The sequence below is a fragment of the Erythrolamprus reginae genome, chromosome 6 (genome assembly GCF_031021105.1).
Source record: "Erythrolamprus reginae isolate rEryReg1 chromosome 6, rEryReg1.hap1, whole genome shotgun sequence".
Classification (NCBI taxonomy): domain Eukaryota; kingdom Metazoa; phylum Chordata; class Lepidosauria; order Squamata; family Dipsadidae; genus Erythrolamprus; species Erythrolamprus reginae.
In genome coordinates this window covers 49,442,612-49,463,444 of record NC_091955.1, presented here as the reverse complement: position 1 = coordinate 49,463,444, position 20,833 = coordinate 49,442,612, and the positions used below count along the sequence as shown (strand labels likewise).

Below are 20,833 nucleotides of genomic sequence, written 5' to 3'. Positions count from 1 at the left end.
GCATACCTCCTCTGAAGGAAACTGGGCTATTATGAAGTATTTTAGGTGTTGACTGAAGGTTTTATATTTTTGCAGATTATATTAAACAATTTTGTGTGCGTGTATTTGATCAGTTTGTTGTAGGTGTAAGAGCACCATCTACTGTTTAAGGTTAGTAATTTCAGCAAATCAAAGTACAGGTAATTGAATCCAAAATTTCTGTTACTAAGTAAAACATTTGTTAAGTGAATTTTGGTCATTTTGTAACATTTTTGCCACAGTTGTTAAGTGAATCACTGCAACTGTTAAGTTAGTAATATGGTTAAGTGAATCTGGTTTCCCCATTGACTTTGCTTGTCATAGTCACAAAAGGTAATCATGTGATCCTGGGACACTGCAACTGACATAAACATAAGTCAGTTGTCAAGCATCTGAATTTTGATTTCCTTGGGGATGCTGCAATGATCATGTGAAAAATGCCCATAAGTAACATTTTTCAGTGCTGTTGTAACTTTGAACAGTCACTAAATGAACTATTGTTGAGGAATACAGTATCTGAATTTATACAGGTAGTCCTCCAGATACAACTGTAATGGATCCTGCCCATTAGGGCTGCATACCGTGGGCATAGTTAGGTGAATGAGAACAAAAAGAGGGCCACATTTAAGTCGCTGCCACACAGCCAGGGGTCAAGCTACCGTATATACTCGAGTATAAGTCGCTCCGACTATAAGTCGAGGCCCCTACTTTTGCCACAAAATTGGGGTAAATTTATTGACCCGTGTATAAGTCGAGGATGGAAAATGCAGCGGCTACTGGTAACTTATTAAAATGGAAACCAATAAAATTACATCAATTGAGGCATCAGTAGAGTAAATGTTTTAGAATATTTATTTCAAAGAAAACCAGTAAACTAGCTCTGTAAGTTTAAAAGAGGGTAAAAAGGTATATGTACCCCAAGGCAGTATAGGCAAAAAAATTGCAAGTACTGTACTTACCTCAAGCCCCCACTGCTCCTGCTGGTTTGGGTTAGGGTTACGATATTTGGCCTCTCCTTGCCTCAAAGAGATACAATTTCCCTCTCTATTTACTATTACTGAACATCCAAAATATACTATTTAATTCTATGTATATATGCCATATGTATACATACATATTACACACAGGCACACAAAAATATACCGTACACTGTTTACTATATAAACTGTATATGTACGGTATATTTACAGAGAGAGAGAGAGAGGGAGGGAGCTCTTGTAAAATTACCGGTATACTGTATACGGTACATTCAACCTCACTTACTGTAATAGGAAAAACAAACCCAGAGTCCACTTTCTGCCACACATTTAACCATAACTAGAACATTACACATATGGTACCTTCAGATGTACCAGTACTTCCCTAGCTTGCACATCATTGTTAGAGCTAGGAAATGCCATGGATTGAGTAAAATGTGGTGATTCTCACTGAACAACGCTTTTGTTTAACAACCACAATTTTGGGCTCAATTGTGGTCATAGGTCTTTCTTTCTTTCTGTCTGTCTGTCTGTCTGTCTCTCCTTCCTTCCTTTCTTCCTTCTTCCCCCCCTTTCTTTTTCTGTCTGCCTATCTTCTTTCCTTTTTCTTTCCTTCTTCAGTCCCTTCCCTCCCTCCCTTTCCTTTTTTGTCTTTTTTCCTTCCTACCATCTTTCTTTGTCTCTCTTCCTTTCTACCATCTTTTTTTTCTTTCTTTCTGTCTTCCTTCTTTCCTAACTCCTTCCTTACTTCCCTCTCTCCCTCCCTCTTTCCTTGCCACCCAACTCCAACAGGACTCTGGGTAGCTCACAACAATCACAACAACTAAAAAGCAATATAAAATGTAACAACAATACAACAGCATATAGCATAAAATGCATAAATAACCCTTAAAATGCCTTGACACTGGCAATGAGTAAAATGCCAACTGTATAAGACTGGGACTTTAAGACAGAGGAGGGGGGCACCCCTGCTCAGGTGCAGAGCACAAAGCAGGGCTAAGTCTCCAAATGAAAGATGCAGAGAACTACCGTAATTTTCCTGGAAGGCTTGAGCACCGGTGCTTTTCATTCTAGAAAAACAACTCAGCCTGGCATCCCCCTCCCCCCTTCTCACCACGGAAATACCCATTGACAGAATGCCTGCCGGTGTCTCTTTCGGCTGCATCCACAGTTTACGTCACGCTCCCTTTAGCCTTCTGGGAGCCGTAGTGTCTCTTTGGGCAGAGCGGCTGAGCCCGCCTCCTCGAAAAGACTACAACTCCCAAGAGGCACCGGGAGGGAAGTGTGGGCGAAGGGGGCGGGCGCCCGCGGAGTTGGTCGTGGGAATAGAATGAAAAGGCAGTCAAGTCGGCAAAATAAAGGCGAGTGAGTGAGGGAAGGGAATATCGGGAGGGAATGGCTCACTGCTTTTCCACCCAGCCAGCCCCTTCCCACTGAGACGAGGGGGATCATGCAGTCTGGCAAACGTTTTTCACCTGGCAGGAGCCTTGGTGCGGGGCAGGCAGAAAGTGAAGTCCCGGCAAATGGATAGCTGGCTAGGACCACACGCTCCCATCCGCCCCTTGCCCTGGCCATTTCAGAGGACAACCTCCCTCCATCGGCCACTCCGGTAATTTTCTATTGGAAAAATCCATTGCTGCAATCCCAAACGGTCATTTTTTTAAAAAGCTGAGAAGCTGGGATTGCAGCAAGGAATCCCAGGGCGGGCGGGGGAGGTGCCTCCGTGGATATAATCACCTTCTTTTGGTGATTGCTGCCTGCTTGGAACCCCCATCACCGTCAGGTCGCGATTTCCTTTCCTACAACGAAAAGAGGCGGCACCTTCCTGAAGCGCTCGGTTAAGCGGCTGGAGGAAGGCGGGGAAATTGCCGCCTCTTTCGAGCTGAAGGAAAGGCAGACCACCACCTTTCTCTCAGCCACTTCCTGGAGACCGCTAAGGATAGCGCTCTGGGAGAGGGGGCAACTGCCCGGTTAAGAAAGAAGAATCCACCCCCTAGCCAAATGGCTTTTTTCCTGTTTAGCGCGGCGTTCGAGTGGTTGGCAGGTTCCTTTGCTTGCACGCAAGAGCCAACCACTCGAACGCCGCGCTAAACAAGAAAAAAGCCGTTTCGCTAGGGGTTGGATTCTTGCTTCTTAACCGGGCAGTTGCCCCCTCTCCCAGAGCGCTATCCTTAGTGGTCTCCAGGAAGCGGCTGAGGGAAAGACAGCCGTCTTTCAGCTTGAAAGAAACGGCAATTGCCCGGTTAAGAAGGGAGAATCCACCCCCTAGCCAAACAGCTTTTTTCCTGTTTAGCGCTCGAACGCTGCGCTAAACAGTAAAAAAGCCGTTTGGCTAGGGGGTGGATTCTCCCTTCTTAACCGGGCAGTTGCCGCTTCTTTCTGTTTAGCGCAGCGTTCGAGCGCTAAACAGCAAAAAAAGCCATTTGGCTAGGGGGTGGATACTCCCTTCTTAACCGGGCAGCTGCCCCCTCTCCCAGAGCGCTATCCTTAGCGGTCTCCAGGAAGCGGGTTAGGGAAAGACAGCCGTCTTTCGGCTTGAAAGAAGCAGCAACTGCCTGGTTAAGAAGGGAGAATCCACCCCCTAGCCAAACAGCTTTTTTGCTGTTTAGCGCAGCGTTCGAGCGCTAAACAGGAAAAAAGCTGTTTGGCTAGGGGGTGGATTCTCCCTTCTTAACCAGGCAGTTGCCGCTTCTTTCAAGCTGAAAGACGGCTGTCTTTCCCTAAGCCGCTTGCGCCCTCTTGTGGTGACCAGTCAGTCACCCGAATATAAGTCGAGGTCGGGTTTTTCAGCCCATTTTTTGGGCTAAAAAACTCGACTTATACTCGAGTATATACGGTACTTTGTTCTACTGCCTTACCAACTGTTGCAGAAACTTTCTGCAAAACTGTGCAGATCTAAGGCAGCAAAATGCAGCAAATTCTGGTGTCCATTTTGTTCTGACCGCAAATGGACAAGACAAAATAGTGGCCGCATTTGGATCATTGCTACACAGCCCTCCTTGGGGTCTGTCTGGTCATGGTCTGTCTGACATGGTCTGTCTACTTCAACAACCTAAGGCCTGAAAACCTTTAGAAGGTAAGTGTGGGACGTGATAGATGTATGGGATGGAAGCCCAAGCTTTGCAGGATTCCAGCAGGATGGGATGGAGGAAGAGAGTTGGGAAGATACTGCAGCGACCTTGTGGTGGGTTGTAGCCATAGGGTACAAAGTATAGTTTGTTTGTTTGTTTGTTCGTTCGTTCATTCATTCAATTTTTATGCCACCCTTCTCCTTAGAGTCAGGGCAGCTTACAACATGTTAGCAATAGCACTTTTTAACCGAGCCAGATATTGCCCCCACAATCCGGGTTCTCATTTTACCCACCTCGGAAGAATGGAAGGCTGAGTCAACCTTGAGCCGGCGATGAGATTTGAACCACTGACCTACAGATCTACAATCAGCTTCAGTGGCCTGCAGTACAGCACTCTACCCAGCTCTATTAATTATTTATTTATTTATTTATTTATTTATTTATTTATTTATTTATTTATTTATTTATTTATTTATTTATTTAATTATTTAGATTTGTATGCCGCCCCTCTCTTTAGTGTATTATCTCCAATTAAACCAATTAAATTCCCTATTTGCAATTGAGTCCATTTAGATAACATAAACAATTTATTACTACTATATTCAACTATTTAATGGTAAGTTCTGTTGATTTCAAAGAATTATATCCAGGAAGTTATACATAGTTCTGCATATGTTAGTCTCATAAATGCAATTATAAAATATATGTGAATATGTAATTATCATTCCTAAAGTTATGAAAAAAATGTACATACCTGTCCTTTGGCTATTAGGTAAGCAACAATAGATGTATGTCCAAACTGGGCTGCTAAATGAATACAGCTACATCCTTCTCCATCAATTAATGATGGATCTGCACCATATTTCATAAGCTGTACAACCATTGATAAATGACCCTGTCTAAAACAATAAAAACAGCATTAAATTTTGTAATGTAGTTTTTCCTTTATTTTTAAATTATTTCACCTAAAGGAGAAATACAGACCTATTTAAGTCTATCTATTTACAAGATCCTTTGTTCTCAAAATCAATTAACAATGTAATAATAACAACAACAACAACAAATTACAAAATGTTGCTTACTTTGTATTTCTTTAAAGTCAGAATTTTACCTTTATTTAGCCAGCTGAACAACTTGACTGAATAATTTTTATGCTATTCCAAATTGTTAATGTGGAATAATGAAAAATCCATAATTTCTTCAGTCCTGTCAATCTAAATTTCTCTAGATCTACAGATAAGACAGCCACCTGGTCTGCACCTCTGATAAAACAAGAGCCACTAAAAAATGCACCGTCACATTTTCATATAAACCATTACATTTTGAAATGATGAGAATTACAATATATGGTAATACATTTAGGTGGCACAAATTTGTGGAAAATCTGATTTACGTACAGCAATTAAAACATGGGAATATTCCATGAGCACATAGAACCTTTTCATGTTTTACATTCCTTAGTCATATAGTTTGTTCTTTCATTTAGATATTTTGCTATGTTTTCTTAAAAATTGGTTCTCAACAAATAGTGTATCAGTGAATGTATAGATAACAGATAAATGTCAATGTCCCAAACTAAAACCAAAACAAACTTAGCAGTAACAAAAGAACCCAACTGGAAGCTACTTACTCTTTGGAGCATCTACTTTCAGTGTCTTCTGAAATAAATACAGTGAGTCCTAGACTCACAACCACAAGAAAGTCCAAAATTCTTGTTGCTAATCAAGGCAGCCATTAAGTAGCTTTTGCCTCATTTTATGACCTTTTTGCCACAGTTAAATGAATCACTAGATCTAAGTGAATCGTGTAATCATTAAACAAATCTGTCTTCCACCATTGGCTTTGCTAGTTGGAAGCTAGCAGGGAGTTACAAATGATGATGGGACAATGCAAGTCTCATAAATACATGCCAGCTGCAAAGCACCTGAATTTTGATCATGTGGCTATGGGGATGCTGCAATTATGTTGCAAAACCTGGTCATAAGTTACTTTTTTCAGTGTTCTTATAACTTCAAGTGGTAATTAAAAGAATGGTTGTAAGTCAAGCACTACTTGTACACTGAAGATGTCAATCAGGATACTGTCCAAAAAGCCAGTATTATTACAAAAGTAGTAGTTCTGTGCATCACTCAACCCCCCATTTGTGGAAATGGAATACTACCTACATCTTCTCTGAGACAACTGAGTCACTCAGGTGAGTTGTAATTGTGCCAAGCTATACAGGACTTAAAAATGGAAACCAACATTTTGAAATGCATCGATAAACTTATTGAAAGCCCATGCAGGGGTTTCAGTAAATGTGCTCCTGGCAATGTGTGCTCTACAACCTAACAGTCAGGTTTCAAATCAACTGTGAATTCCAGATGTTCTTCAAAACCAGCCCTTGCACTGAACATTGCACCAGTACAAATGAGTGGTAATAATATGAGTTATTCTAGGCATGTCTTTCTGTTATGGATAGGAGCACAGTTGATTTACACACACACACAACAAAAAAACCCAAAAAACAAACCTGGATCAAATGCTGACCTATCTATAGCCTATACCTGCCCAGCAAACAGTAGCTGTGAGTACAAGTTGCAGATCTGCTTCCTCAGTCTCTGACAGAGATGATATAGAGACTCAATGTCAACCAGCAACTTTTTCTTGCTGGATTTAATTTGCAGTACAGTGCTGCAAAACTGTTTTATAATCATTAATTAATAATGAAATTAAGTGAAAACAGCTAATTTTTCCCACCTAGTTGCCCAATGGAGTGGTGTGGAGTTCAGGTCACCTCCTAACTGGTCAACAATAGCACCTTTTGATATGTAGTACCTAGAGACAAAGAATAAATATAAATCTAATGAATGTGATAATACTTTCATTGAAATGCAGGATACGGAAAGAGCTTTTATAATAATAGAAAACAGTATTTTATATTCATTATATTTTTGGATTAAATTATATATTCCTCTTAAACAGTAAAAGATTAGGGGAAGCATTTAAGGTGAATACAGTTCTCAAAAACAATGACTAATCAGAAAACTGACTTTTAAAGTAAAGCTGTTGCTTACATAACTACCGGTATATACAAATATTAACTGGTAAAAATATTTTAAATGTGTGTTCATTTATGCAGTTACCATTAGTTTTTCAGATTAAAAAAAAGCAGAGACTAAGATAAGCTGTCAACTGCAAACCTTCACTGAGTTTAGGTGTTAGGTTAGTTTAAATAAACTTTATATTCACTATTGGGAGGCCAAACAGTAATCTGCAGAATCACTGCTCAAAAGGAATGAAACATTTCAAAGGCAATGTACATATAATCCCCCTTAACTGACTTTATCTTCCGTATTCTTGTCTGCATCATATCCTACTATGAAAGGAGATAATTACCAGGAAAGAGTTTCATTTGTGGTGATTCATTTGCCTAATTTGTCAGCTTTTCAGTGCCAATGACTTTTAAGTTTTTAAAAATATTTTTGTTTCTCTTCTTTTTAAAGCAAGTGACATTTTTGTAGTTTTATGCTACAGTACATTTTAATATTGTAAATTACCCAGCAATCTTAGAATGAAAAGCACTATACAGGTTCATAAAGCAAGAAAGCTTCCTCCAAGCAACATGCATAGCAATCCTATTTCTTTATGAACTCCTTGACTATTAAAAAGCTATTTTTGTCTTCAGCATTTCATTGCTACATAAACAGCTACAGTAGCTGACAGGCTTCTGTCCAATTTCTTATGTACCATTTCATCTACTGCAGACTGCAGGTGGTGTCAGCTGATAAAAGAACATCAATTATAGTATTTAAAAGCAATAGATTGAAATTTTATAGTTATGTCAAGTAAATGGGACTGAAGAGATTTTAAATATATTTAAACATTTAAATGTTACTTTTATAAGCAAAAGTTTTATGAATTATGTGTGGATTTCAAAACTGTTAGCATTTATTTTATATGTAATACAGTACAGTGATCCCCCGGTTATTGCGTCCCCGACCATTGCGAACAGGGTAATTCGCGATTTTTCAACCCGGAAGTCAAAATACCATCTACGCATGCGTGCCGGGCACGCATGCGTAGATGGCAGCGGCTTCCCTGGGTCTTCCCCCTCTTGCTGGCGTCAGCGAGGAGTTTCCCCACCGCCCACGCAAACTCCTCGCTGCCGCTCGCCCGCCCTTCGCCTGGCCACGCCGTTCGCTCCCCCCTCTTGCTGTCGGGAGGGCGAGAAGCCCTCCCCAGCACCCGCTCGCCCGCCCTTCGCCGCTCGCCCGCCCTTCGCCCTGGCGGAGAAATTCCAGCCCCCACCTGGTCCCGCCCGATCCTCCTCACTGAGGCAGCTCGCCCTCCCATGGCCGCTTCCTCCACCCTCTATTGCAAGCCCTCGCCACCGCAGCCAACGCGCGCTGCGATCTTCAAGCCCGGCTCCTTTCGGCCCAGCATCCCGGGCCAAGCAGCTGCCTTCCGTGACTGAGCCTGGCTGGCCCGGAAGATCGTAGCGCGCGTTGGCTGCAGCGGCGAGCGAAGCCAAGCCGGCAGCAATGTCGCCGCCGGTGCAGCCAACGCGCGCTACGATCTTCCGGGCGAGCCAGGCTCAGTGACGGAAGGCAGCCGCTTGGGCCGAGAGGAGCCGGCCTTGATCCGCCAACGCGCGCTACGATCTTCCGGGCCAGCCAGGCTCAGCGGATCAAGGCCGGCTCCTCTCGGCCCAAGCGGCTGCCTTGATCCGCTGAGCCTGGCTCGCCCGGAAGATCGTAGCGCGCGTTGGCTGCAGCGGCGAGCGATTTCGCCGCCGGTGCAGCCAACGCGCGCTACGATCTTCCGGGCCAGCCAGGCTCAGCGGATCAAGGCCGGCTCCTCTCGGCCCAAGCGGCTGCCTTGATCCGCTGAGCCTGGCTCGCCCGGAAGATCGTAGCGCGCGTTGGAGACAGGCTTTGAGTTTTGGCTGCGGGGCGAGGGAGTTAGGAAAGTCCTACTTCTCCCCCCCGCAGCCAAAACTCAAAGCCTGTCTCCTGCTGCCCGGTTTAGCCAGGACACGAGCGGCGAAATGACTTGGAGGAATGTGAAGCTGAAACCGGCCGGTTTCAGCTTCACATTCCTCCAAGTCATTTCGCCGCTCGTGTCCTGGCTAAACCGGGCAGCAGGAGACAGGCGGTGGGCTGGGAGCCGCAGGCGAAAGGAGCTCGGGCATTGTTCTCCGGACCCCGCCCGCAGCCTGGAGAGGGAAAGGGACGCCGCGGGGCTGAGCGGGCGGGGTCCGGAGAACAATGCCTGGCGCCGCGCTCCGATGCCCGAGCTCCTTTCGCCTGCGGCTCCCAGCAGCACTTTGAATCCAGCAGCTTCTGCTGGATACGGGCGGTGGGTGGGACGAGCGGCGCGGAAGCCAGGGGCTGTGGCAGCTCGCCCCCCCATCGCCCGTATCCAGCAGAAGCGGCGGGATTCAAAGGGATTCAAGGCTAACTTCTGCGCTTGGCTTGAGGACTCAGCTCGGAAGCTGCACGGGTGTTTTAAAAGGTCTCCGCCGGCATGGGGGGCTTCCTACCACCTCCCGAACCCCCAACTCGGGTTTGGGGGGGTGCTAAGAAGCCCCCCATGCCGGCGGAGACCTTTTAAAACACCCGTGCAGCTTCCGAGCTGAGTCCTCAATCTTCGGCTCCTCGCTAGCGCTGCGGAAGTAAAAATACCATCTGCACATGCGCAGATGGTGTTTGTACTTCCGCAGCGCTACTTCGCGAAAACCCGCTCGTTGCGGGGGTTCCTGGAACGGAACCCTCGCAACGAGCGGGGGATCACTGTATAGTGTGCATATGTATATTAACATATTAAAATATTATATTTGTATTTTATGTTCTAGAATATTCTTATTTAAACGTTATGACAGTAATCCTCAACATGACAATACCAAATAATTCAAATATCTCATAAAAATAATGCATACCATTAGCCTGACAGAGGCACAATTCTCTAAAAATGTCTTTAATCAGTTTGGCATCATTTTCCATAATAAGCATTTATTTTAATGAACATAAATTAGTTTCATTTGTTCTTTAAAAACAGCTTTCCTTAGATTTCAAACTAAACAAATTAAGCTTTTTCAAGGCATTACATATTGTTTCAGTAATGACTAAAATGAAAATGGAAATGAAAATAGTAATTTTAGCATTTATTAGTGAGAAAAATGAAAAATGAAACAGCTACTATATTTTTTAATTTATTAATCTAAAATGATAGAAATGTAACTATTGCCAAACTATTGTTTTGACCATTATAATTATTTGAAAAAAAGGTTATCAAAATCTGTAGAAAATCCTAAATTGATATTTTTATCAACTTCTATGATCATTTATTTATTGAGCAAATAGTTCTAATTGATTGTGGTAGAAAAGTAGCCCTTACTTCACTAAATCCAATCTGTTGTTGATTGCAGCCCAATGGAGAAGTGTAACATTTTCTTTATCAGGTTGCCGTACATCATAGCCTGCTTCTACCAACTCACAACAACGATCATATATTCCATACCTTGAGGAAAAATATAATTAGTAATTCTGAATTAATCAATATTTGAATTTGAACACTGGATAGAATACAGAAAAAAGGCAGACATCTCCCTTATTTTCTTTTTCCAAATGACTTCTACATTTAAAATGCAATGCAGATATACTTCCCTGTTTTTCCAAGGTGAAATCTTATTGTTTCTGCCCTATATAATCAATATTACATATCAGTAAAAACTTGATATACTTTCATTATGTAAACCAAGATTAGATTTAAGAATTAAGAGCCATGATGGTGCAGAGGTCGGAATGTTGTATTGCAGGTTGATTCTGCTGATTGCCAGGGGTTCAATCCTCACCAGCTCAAGGTTGACTTAGCGTTCCATCCTTCTAACATCGGTAAAATGAAGACCCAGATTGTTGGGAAAAATATGCTGACTATGTAAAACTGCTTAGAGAGGGTGTAAAGCACCATGAAGTGGCATATAAGTCTAAATGCTATTGCTACTGTATTTGCATTTTTACAAGGAAAACTTTTTTAGGCTATTAATCAAAGTGATCACAAAAACCATTTTGTTTAATGAAGCTGCCCTATATGACTGTTCATTATTATTATAATACTTACTTGAGGACAAGGAAGCAATAACTAGTTTTTGTAAAATATGTGTGGGTGTTAGTCCTTCGTAATGATGCAACTAGATAATTACAAGTAGTCCTTGAGGTAGAAACGGCTGCCTAACAACTGCACTGTTGCACACAGTTTAAGATTGCTTGCAGAAAGATACTTTCTAGTCAATTGTACTGTGCTTATTTGCTTTGAGGATTAGCGTGAAATATAGAACAGCTGATGGGTGGGCAGTTTGACCTGGAGCCAATTTACCCCCATTGCAATTTAAGTCTGTGCACTTGCCTGAAGGTGCTGCAGTTCAGAAGTAAAGGACAACCTGGCCTTGCCAGAACAGCTGATGGGCAGGCAGCAGCATTCATTCTATAGTCTCCAGTTGGGGAGCCCGGCAAATTCCTTAGCCTCTCAGTTCACTTAAGGATGGCAGGGATCATTTAATGAATCAAAGCAAACAGTAAGCCCAATCTTCGATCATTTAGAGATCCAGTTGATTCACTTACAGTAATGAGCGAAATTAAAAAATGTTATAAAATGAGTCCAATTCATTTTACAAAATTTTGTCTTATAACCCTAATGGGAAGGCTCCATTAGGGTCATAGCTTGAGGACTATCTGTAAATCATGGAGAAAATAACTATTCATCACCATTACTTTCATCTATTCCTTCTCCACCTTTCATCAATGTATTATTTATAAGCTCTTCTAAATTTCTAATACATTCAGAATGAAAACACAGAGAGTTTGGCAATCCTGATTTAAAAAGTGCACTCTCAACATGTGCAATTTCATTGACTCAGTTTATACCACCTGTGGAACAACAAGTTGTGTAACACAGGGGAAGAAACACCCTTTGTCTGCTCCTTTTAAATGGCCTCTTCTAGTTATGCTAGTAGCAGAGGTAAGATGCAAGAATGGAATTTAGAGATTGAAGAAAATGGAGAATCAGCCCCCCACCCCACCCCAAATATCCTGCAGTTCAAGCTAGTGGAAGAGAATGAAGAGAGCTGAAAATCTTTGAGGAAAAGCAGAATTGTGTTACAATCCAGGAAGTTATAAGATAAAAGAGAAAGCTAAAGCTTCAGTTATGAAGAGGGTTAGGGTAACTAGAGCAAAAAGACTTAGGACAGCTCACTAGGAGGATGGCTTGAAAAGGCTTGCTGCCAGATTTCACAGGGATAGCTAGAAGAGGCTTAGTGCCAAAAGTCCTAAGGCACTAAGCAGTGCCATAATTGAAGCCAACTGAATCAATGAAACATGTGTGGGATTGTGTAGCTTATAGCCATGATGGCGAAACTATGGCATATATGCCAGAGATAGCATGCAGAGTCCTGGCATGCGCACCATTGTGAGTTTCTGAATCCCTGCAAATAACGAAACAGAAGCGGAGGCCTGGGTGGGAGCGAAGCCAGGAGGGTGCATGTGACCATGAAGCCCCCACCACCAGCTCCGGTAATTTTCTTTTGAAAGGATTCCTTGCTGCAAGAAAATTACCGGACCTGCCGGGGTTGGGGTTGGAGGCTCCAAGCAGGCAGCAATCGCAAAGGAAGGCGACTGTGTTCATAGAGGCACTTCCCCCACCCGCTCTGGGATTCCTTGCTGCAATCCCAGCAACTCACCTTTTTAAAAACCTGAGCGGCTGCCAGAGCAGGTAGGGGTGGGGGCTCCAAGCAGACAGCAATCACAAAGGAAGGCAACTGTGTCCATAGAGGAACCTCCCCCGCCTGTTCTGGGATTCGTTGCTGCCATCCCAGCTGCTCAACTTTAAAAAAACCTGAGCAGCTGGGATTGCAGCAAGGAATTTTTCCAAAACAAAATTACTGGAGCGGGTGATTGGGGTTCCTCTGAAACAAACAGAGCAAGGGGTGGATGAGAGCGCATGATCTTCGCCAGCCACCCATCTGCCGGGACTTCACTTTCTGCCTGCCCCGCACCAAGGCTCCTGCCAGGTGAAAAATCATTTTCCAGATAAGCTATGGATCCCACTGAAGAAATTTTAGAGAATACTCAAAATGATTCTTCATTTGCTTTGTAACCTTAAATAAAAACCAGCACAGTATTGACTGTGTAATTTACCCAAGGGAGGGGGGAGAAAGAAAAAAAGAAAGGAAGGAAGACAGGGAAGGAAGGAAGAAAGGAAGGAAGGAAGGAAGGAAGGAAGGAAGGAAGGAAGGAAGGAAGGAAGGAAAAGTTTTCTCCCTCAGGTGGACTGCCTTGGCCCAAGGCAAACTGCAGTTGCGGCTGCGAAAGTGACTCGGACAGGTGCGAAGGCGGAGAGCCGGGTAAAAGAAAAAGCCAAATTCCCAGAGCTGAGGAGGGGGAAAAAAACGGGAGCCCAACTCTCAACGCCATCTTTTTCGCTTTCTTGCACTTGGTTTACGCGCACGGCGGGCAGGCAGGACTCCCCTCCTTCTCACCGCTGCTGAAGTGAGCTAGTGCCCCCTTTGCCGCTAATTTCCACCGGCGGAGAGGGGGAGGGAGGGCACTGGTGTGTGACTCACATCCGCCAGTCTTGAGTGAACGGGAGGGGAAAGAGACAGGAATCCCCCCACCCCACTCTCCTCCCCTTCCCCCCTCTGTAACCCTAACCCAAAGCAGCGGGAGCTGCGAGGAATTGAGGTAAGTACTTGCATTTTTTTTTTGTCTTTACATGCCTTGGGGGGATATATACCTGTTTACCCTCTTTTAAAGTTACAGAGCTAGTTTACTGGTTTTCTTTGAAATAAATATTCTAAAACATTTAATCTACCGATGCCTCAATTGATGTAATTTTATTGGTTTCCATTTTTATAAGTTACCAGTAGCCACTGCATTTTCCACCCTCGACTTATACTCAAGTCAATAAATTTTCCCAGTTTTTGTGGCAGAAGTAGGTGTCTCGGTTTATAATCCGGTCGACTTATACTCGAGTATATACGAATACTTTAAGTGTTGATTTCTACATGAAATAAATACCTATTTGCCGACTAAAAACATACACTTACTGTGTGGCTTTGACAATATCCCATGTGCTGTAATCATCAATGTGGCTTTTGCGTCCAAGAGTTTCATTGTATCCATGATTATAGTGACCTTGAGATTTGATTTCCTGAAAAGAAGTAGTTTTATTAATCTATATGAAATATATTAAATGTCTAAAACAGAAAAGTATCAGTGCCACTAAATCAGACTGCTGATCCATTTAGCTCAATATACTCTTTATCCCTCTCGAATATCCCTAAAATTGCCCAAATATGGGCAATTTTTGCAATTCAAGTTTCCAGACTTGAGGATTAAAGAAGGCCTCAGAGACAGCCCATTTTGTTCTGTTTTTAAAATATTAATAAAAGTGGGAATAAACAAATTGATCCCATTGCCATCCTTAAGATCTCCCTCTCCCTAAAGCAGTCTGAAATGATACATCATAAATGTGGTCATATTACTCTGGAATTCCATATGCATGACTTTGGACTGATTTGAGGATAATTTAAATAATTCAGATAGAAGTCATTTTCTTTCTGAGAACATCTTGGTCTCATCCTGACTTCTATTTTAAAACAAACTGCTGAAATTACAAAATCTCATGATGTCATAGATGTCATAAATTGAGATCTGGGAGGCTACGTGTAGTTTATGGAGCACTGATTACCCCCTTTTTCCATACAGATTACAAACTGGATGACAGTAGCAATCCTCTTTCATTATTAATCCCCAAATGATATCCAAGCACACTGTTGCTAAATCTGGGGTTTCCGTATGGCTGTTGTAAATCAGGAAGCACTTACATCAACAATTTCAGCAAAAATTGCACATTAGTTTCAATGTAGCTTATTTTGATGTAACCACTGTTTTATTTATATCCATATATCCATATATTTGGGGCGGCGTTAGCCTTCGTTAGGACCTCCATTCCTCACTTCTCCTTGCTGTCCATCTCCACTCCATTAGCCTTCACTTTGTCCGCCCGCTGCTTTTTTTTTAAGTTTTAAAGTTTGGATTTTCCTAATAGGTTTGCACACATTATTTGCTTTTACATTGATTCCTATGGGAAACATTGTTTCATCTTACGAACCTTTCTACTTACGAACCTCATCACAGAACGAATTAAGTTCATAAGACAAGGTATCACTGTATATATGTATATATTTACATATTTTTGCTGATAAGTGTTGACTATTTTAAAAAAATTAACTGCTTTGGAATGGCCCCTGCTGGGGGCACAGAGGCAAAAGGAAAGCAAAGTTGCTTCCTCCCATATTTGGGGACACCAGGGTGATTTTGACAGAAAATCAACCATATATACACAGTATATATACTGTACTGTCTGTATTAATAACTCTAGTTACAATACTATCTACTGTGCAAATAGATGTACAATTAAAATAACTACTTTAAAACATGATCATAAAAAAGATGAAAAGATACACAATTCTTTTGCTTAATATTATTAGACATATACAAAGCATTTCATTCAAGAGTTCGAAAGGCATAGAAAGTGGTTCCTCTTTTCTTATTTTTTCCCTCAAAGCAATATTCCTGTAAGGTAGATTGGGCTAAGAGAGAATGACTGATCTCAATCACCTAGTAAACTTTCATGGTTGAAAGCAGATTAGAGTTTCAACTCTTTTGCTTCTAGTTCAACAATTCAACCATTATATCATGTTGATTCTCCTTTTAACTGTGCCAAAGTTTTCTAAATTTCCATGTTTTTCACATAACTCTCCAGTAAACCTGAATCTCATTCAAGGCAATTTTACACACATATTAAAATAGATTGAGGCACACAAAGCATACTGGCTACACTATGCTTGTACCTGTTCATTACTTATAAACTTTCCAAATGTACCTCATTTAAAGTGGGAATTCTTTTATAATCCAGTTTCATTTACTCACTCTGAATGCTTTCAAATTCAAAAAATTAACAAGAAAATCCCAGTTTAAAGAGCCAATGCAGATAAATGAATCCTTCAAAATGAGAACTGTAAAGTCTAGTAACCAATTACAACATCAAAGAATTCCAAAGGATATACTGACACAAAATTCTTGGTAGCTAGTCAGTAGAAAATGGAAGCAAATTGAAATAAAACTATAGAAGAAAAATAATTTAAACCAAAATCTCTGTACAGTTACAACATTCTCAAATTAATATACTATTAATAATAGAATTCTTTATTGGCCAAGTGTGATTGGACACACAAGGAATTTGTCTTGGTGCATATGCTTTCAGTGTACATAAAAGAAAATACAGATCTGTCAAGAATCATGTGGTACAACACTTAATGATTGCCATAGGGGTCAAATAAGTAGTGAAGAAACAATCAATATTAATAAAAATCTTAGGATACAAGCAACACGTTAGAGTTATACAGTCCTAAGTGGGACGAAATGATGACGAAAAGAACCTAGTAGAAATAGAAGTGCAGACTTAGTAAAGAGTTTGACAGTGTTGAGGGAATTATTTGTTTAGTAGGTTGATGGTGTTCGGGAAAAAACTGTTCTTGTGTCTAGTTGTCTTGGTGTGCAGTACTTTGTTGCGACGTTTTGAGGGTAAGAGTTGAAACAGTATGTCCTGGATGCGAGGGGTCAGTAAATATTGATAGTTGGAAATATCACCTGATTAATATGCAAAGAAGTATTGTGTTGCCAAGTAATTGACCTGGGATATATTTTGGAATAATTATGTGTTCAAGTCAGTTTGCTTAAAATAGCTATTTTTAACAAATAAGACATCAATCATAGGTCCATTCCTTATAAAGAAAAAAGATTCCCTAACATTTTTACAATTGTAAAATCTATCAGAATCAAAGATGTAGGAAGTCAACTATAAAATGCCTATTTTTCAGGTTTGAGCTCTATGAGACCATGGAAGGTAATGGTTTAGATAGCATAATTTTAGATGAAAAAAAAAGAAAGAAAAAAGTTTATTTATATAGCTTATTACTTCTATATAATTTAACTCAGCTACCCTGACAACCCTCCAGGGAAGAAAAGATTTTAAAAAAACTAAAGACTAGTGCAATGAAGAACCAAGGGAGTAGGCAGACTCTTAATTCCTCTCTGGACAAGGAAAGGATGGAGATTTTTTTTAAAAAAGTGCTCCAAACAGTTGCTCTTTGAAAACAAAATGTAAGACATTGGTATCTGGCAGTTTTAAAGTTATGGCAGACAAGGGAATAATCATCTTTTTGTTCAAACCAAGGTTGGCGCCTTCAGAAGAACATTAGGTTTATATATTTCCTTTTCTAATTACTTGCGTAAATTACCTTTGAACCTCTTTTCAGTTATTAGGAATCTTTGGATTGACAAATCTGAAAACAACTGGTGTGTTTCTTAAATACTTAACAATAAAAGTTTTAAACAAAAGTTTAAGAATGTAAATAATTGTTTGGAATAAGCAGCCAAAGAATGCTCAGAATTTTGATTTTGAAAAGTTGCAAGCAGAGTAAGATTCCAAATGGATTTGAAATAAGATTTTGGAATTGACTATAAGAATCCTTCCCATGTTAAAATGCTTTTGTTTTGAATTATTTTTAAAAACAATGGCAGGATTAAACTTTGAACAATTGATGTCAGAAGGCAACCAGAAGGAATTGATAATTACAAATAAAGGAGAAGAAAACTTAAATTTCACTTCATAGTGCAGATGGAGTAAAATATTTTAATACTGAGCATATTGAAGGATATATTTGAACAATTCATCCAGAAGTTAATTTTAAAAGTGTCTCCCTCTGCAGATTATGTTTAAAATACTGAAGATTATGTTTAAAATACTGTACATATGTTATGGAGGATGAGCAAGTTTTATTAAAAAGCTTGGGACTGCCCTGAAAGTAAATTTTAAAATGACAGGTTATAAGAATGCTACAGAAAAACATGCTACACTGACATACAAATAACAAACAAACTTATCCTTTGTGGGAAGGTTGTAGAGAAGTGGTGGCACTCCAGCTCTTATGGTCATTGGATGAAATGGATTATCTAGACTCGTGATGGCGAACCTATGGCATGCGGAGCCATATCGGAGGGCAACACGAGATGTTGCCCTATGTCAGTACCAGCCTACATGCACGCACTGGCCAGCTGATTTTTCAGCCTTTGGGAAGTCTGTTTTGCATTCCGGATGCTTCCGGGAAGTACAAAAAAACCCCACCCAGTGGATAAACCGGAAGTTCAGAAAACACACTTCCAGTTTGCCTGTTGTGCTGTTTTTTGCACTCCAGAGATTCAGGAAAGCTTTCTAAAACCCCGGAGTGCAAAAAACAGCACAGCGGGCAAACTGGAAGTCTATTTTTCTGAACTTACGTTTTGCTTGTTTTTTTCACGTCCCAGGCTTCAGTGGAGCCTGTGCGCATGCCTGGGTAGGGGGGATTGTGCGCATGAATGAATGAATGAATAAATAAATAAATAAATATAACCTGGAAAACTTCATATTGCATTTACAAAGTAGATTTTTGAAGAATTTTGTGAGAAGCACTAAAAACAGAAAAAGAAATCAAGAAATCAAGTTCTGTGGCATTAGAAGGAACTAGATTAAGATTCATAAGTGTAAAAGAAAGGAAAATAAAATTGGTTTATTTGATCAAGGTTAAAATAGATAAGTAATCTCTGCTGATATTTTGCTAATCAGGATTGAATGGCAAGGCTTTAAGATATAAAATAGGTTTGTAGATAAGAGAAGAGATAAGAGAAAAAATTCATTTGTTACATTTTAAGGGAAGGTAGCAAGTTACAAAATGATTGTGATGAAAGGGAAGTAATTTCTTCATATATTTATATTCTTTTTGAAATTATATTTTATTTGTTCTTTTTAATTATAATTTTGAATAAAATTACAATTTTCCAATAGCCACCATTTTCCAAGCATCCACAATTCAACATTTCTGTAATCCGAGATCTAGAAATCTTTGAAAGAGAAAAGAAGAATGTGGGGCTTGGTGGGATGGAAAATAAACCCAAAACCTATGGAGATGGGGTGCGGAGGATGGGGGATAGCTGTAGCATCCTTATAATCAGCTGTAATGGTAAATGTCAACTTTGGGACCAGGTCATAAGTGGGGGGGAGGGTCTGCTAAATTTTTAAACAACTGCTAAGTGACTGCTCACTGTTTCTGCTAGACTCTAATGATGGCACAGCATAGCACCCCTAGTTGGGGCCCAGGTTCCCTAATCGAAGATTCATAAACTAATTAACTGACTAAAAAGTGAGAAAGCCCCCAGTTGTGATCCTTTTTCCCTGACAGCAACACTAGATGACAAATACCAGGTGACTAGATCCGCTCTATAACCAATCCCATCCCTTTGGGAATGGAAGCTTTGGTGGTGGAAACTTTCTTTCTCTATATGAAAATACAGTCATCCAAACTATTTTTAAAAAAGAAAAAAAATACAGTCATCCAAGTTAGATATGAAAAAGCTGGCCATCTACTTGCAGACATTTCAATCTATCAAGGAGTGAAAAAACAGTATTCTACAATAGCTTTCCTGGATTTAATATCTATTTGAATTCAATGATAGGTGCTTTAATCAAAACATAATTCCATCCTCCTGATCTCTGTGACAGGTATTTGGCAATATTGTTTATTCTTATGATGCAGCAATTATTTCACTTGCACAGGTAGACCTCAGAAAAAGTCTGCAGCCTGAACAGAATACTGTAAGAAGGAAGATTTTACAATCAACTGCTCTAAGACCATTGCATTGGAAATAATAAAAAATTGGGTTATACTAAAGGAGGCAGATACATATAGAATCCTTGGTTAATGACCATTCTTTCAGAAACATTTAAAGTACTGATGGTGCTGAACATGTGATACTCATGAGTCCCCAAAGTTCTGTCCATCACAACACCCACAGAGACACTGATCATAATTCAGGGATTTTCAAATCTTATGACAATTGCAGCATTCTGTAGTCAAGTTATCACCATCTGCAATCTTCCCTGCCAGCTTCTACCAAACAAAGTCAATGAAGAAGCCAGCAGAAAAAGTCACAAGTCACCAATCTAAATTGCTCCTGCTGCTTTTTCTCCCAAGGAGCCATTATAAACTACGAGATTCTGTAGACCATAGTGCACTCCTGCCCATAGCATCCCCCCACCTCTACTCCATTGCATATGCCTGACCATACGTGTGCAACAGTCCTGTCACCGAATTGCACTTGCACAATACCACAACACCTCATGCCCTACCTGGCTGCATTCTCATGGTGCTGCAACACCCCTCGGCCCAGCTGCCCTCTATAGCACCTATCACCTGCCAGAGAGCCAACCAGGACTTGTGAGTTCCTATTGGCATCCTCAGAGACTTTGCTTATGGAAATCTGCAAGTCATGGTTATGTGATCTCATTTAATGACTTGAGATCCTCACTTTAAGGTGATAAAAGAGTCTGCCAATACTAAGTGATGCTGTCACATGACATCATTCTTTATGGCTGTATCATTTAGCAGTCGAAATTCCAATCCCAATTGTTGTGGTAATCCAAGAACTAACCTGCCGACATCAAGCTTTTCAAAGCTAAAACTACCGTATTTTTCAGAGCACAAAACACACCTTTTTACCCCCCCCCAAAAGAGGGTGAAAACTTGGGTGCGTCTTATAACCCAATGTAGCCACACCCACCCAGCCACACCCATCCTTTGGCCTCTGCCTCCCAGCAATTTACCTTCTTGCAACAGAGCGCAGAGCTTGTTAA

General features: G+C 40.8%; 1 protein-coding gene across 3 annotated transcripts in view; it reads right to left on the bottom strand.

Annotated features, from left to right (window-relative positions):
- Window positions 1–20,833, bottom strand: part of ZDHHC17 (zinc finger DHHC-type palmitoyltransferase 17) — a 61,514-nt gene that overhangs the window by 34,722 nt on the left and 5,959 nt on the right. For all 3 annotated transcript variants that reach the window (XM_070755752.1, XM_070755753.1, XM_070755754.1), the window contains exons 2-5: window positions 14,148–14,251; window positions 10,445–10,567; window positions 6,806–6,883; window positions 4,821–4,965 (exon numbers count right to left, since the gene is read on the bottom strand). In XM_070755752.1, the coding sequence (XP_070611853.1) occupies window positions 4,821–4,965; window positions 6,806–6,883; window positions 10,445–10,567; window positions 14,148–14,251 (450 nt within the window). The remainder of the gene's footprint in view (window positions 1–4,820; window positions 4,966–6,805; window positions 6,884–10,444; window positions 10,568–14,147; window positions 14,252–20,833) is intronic.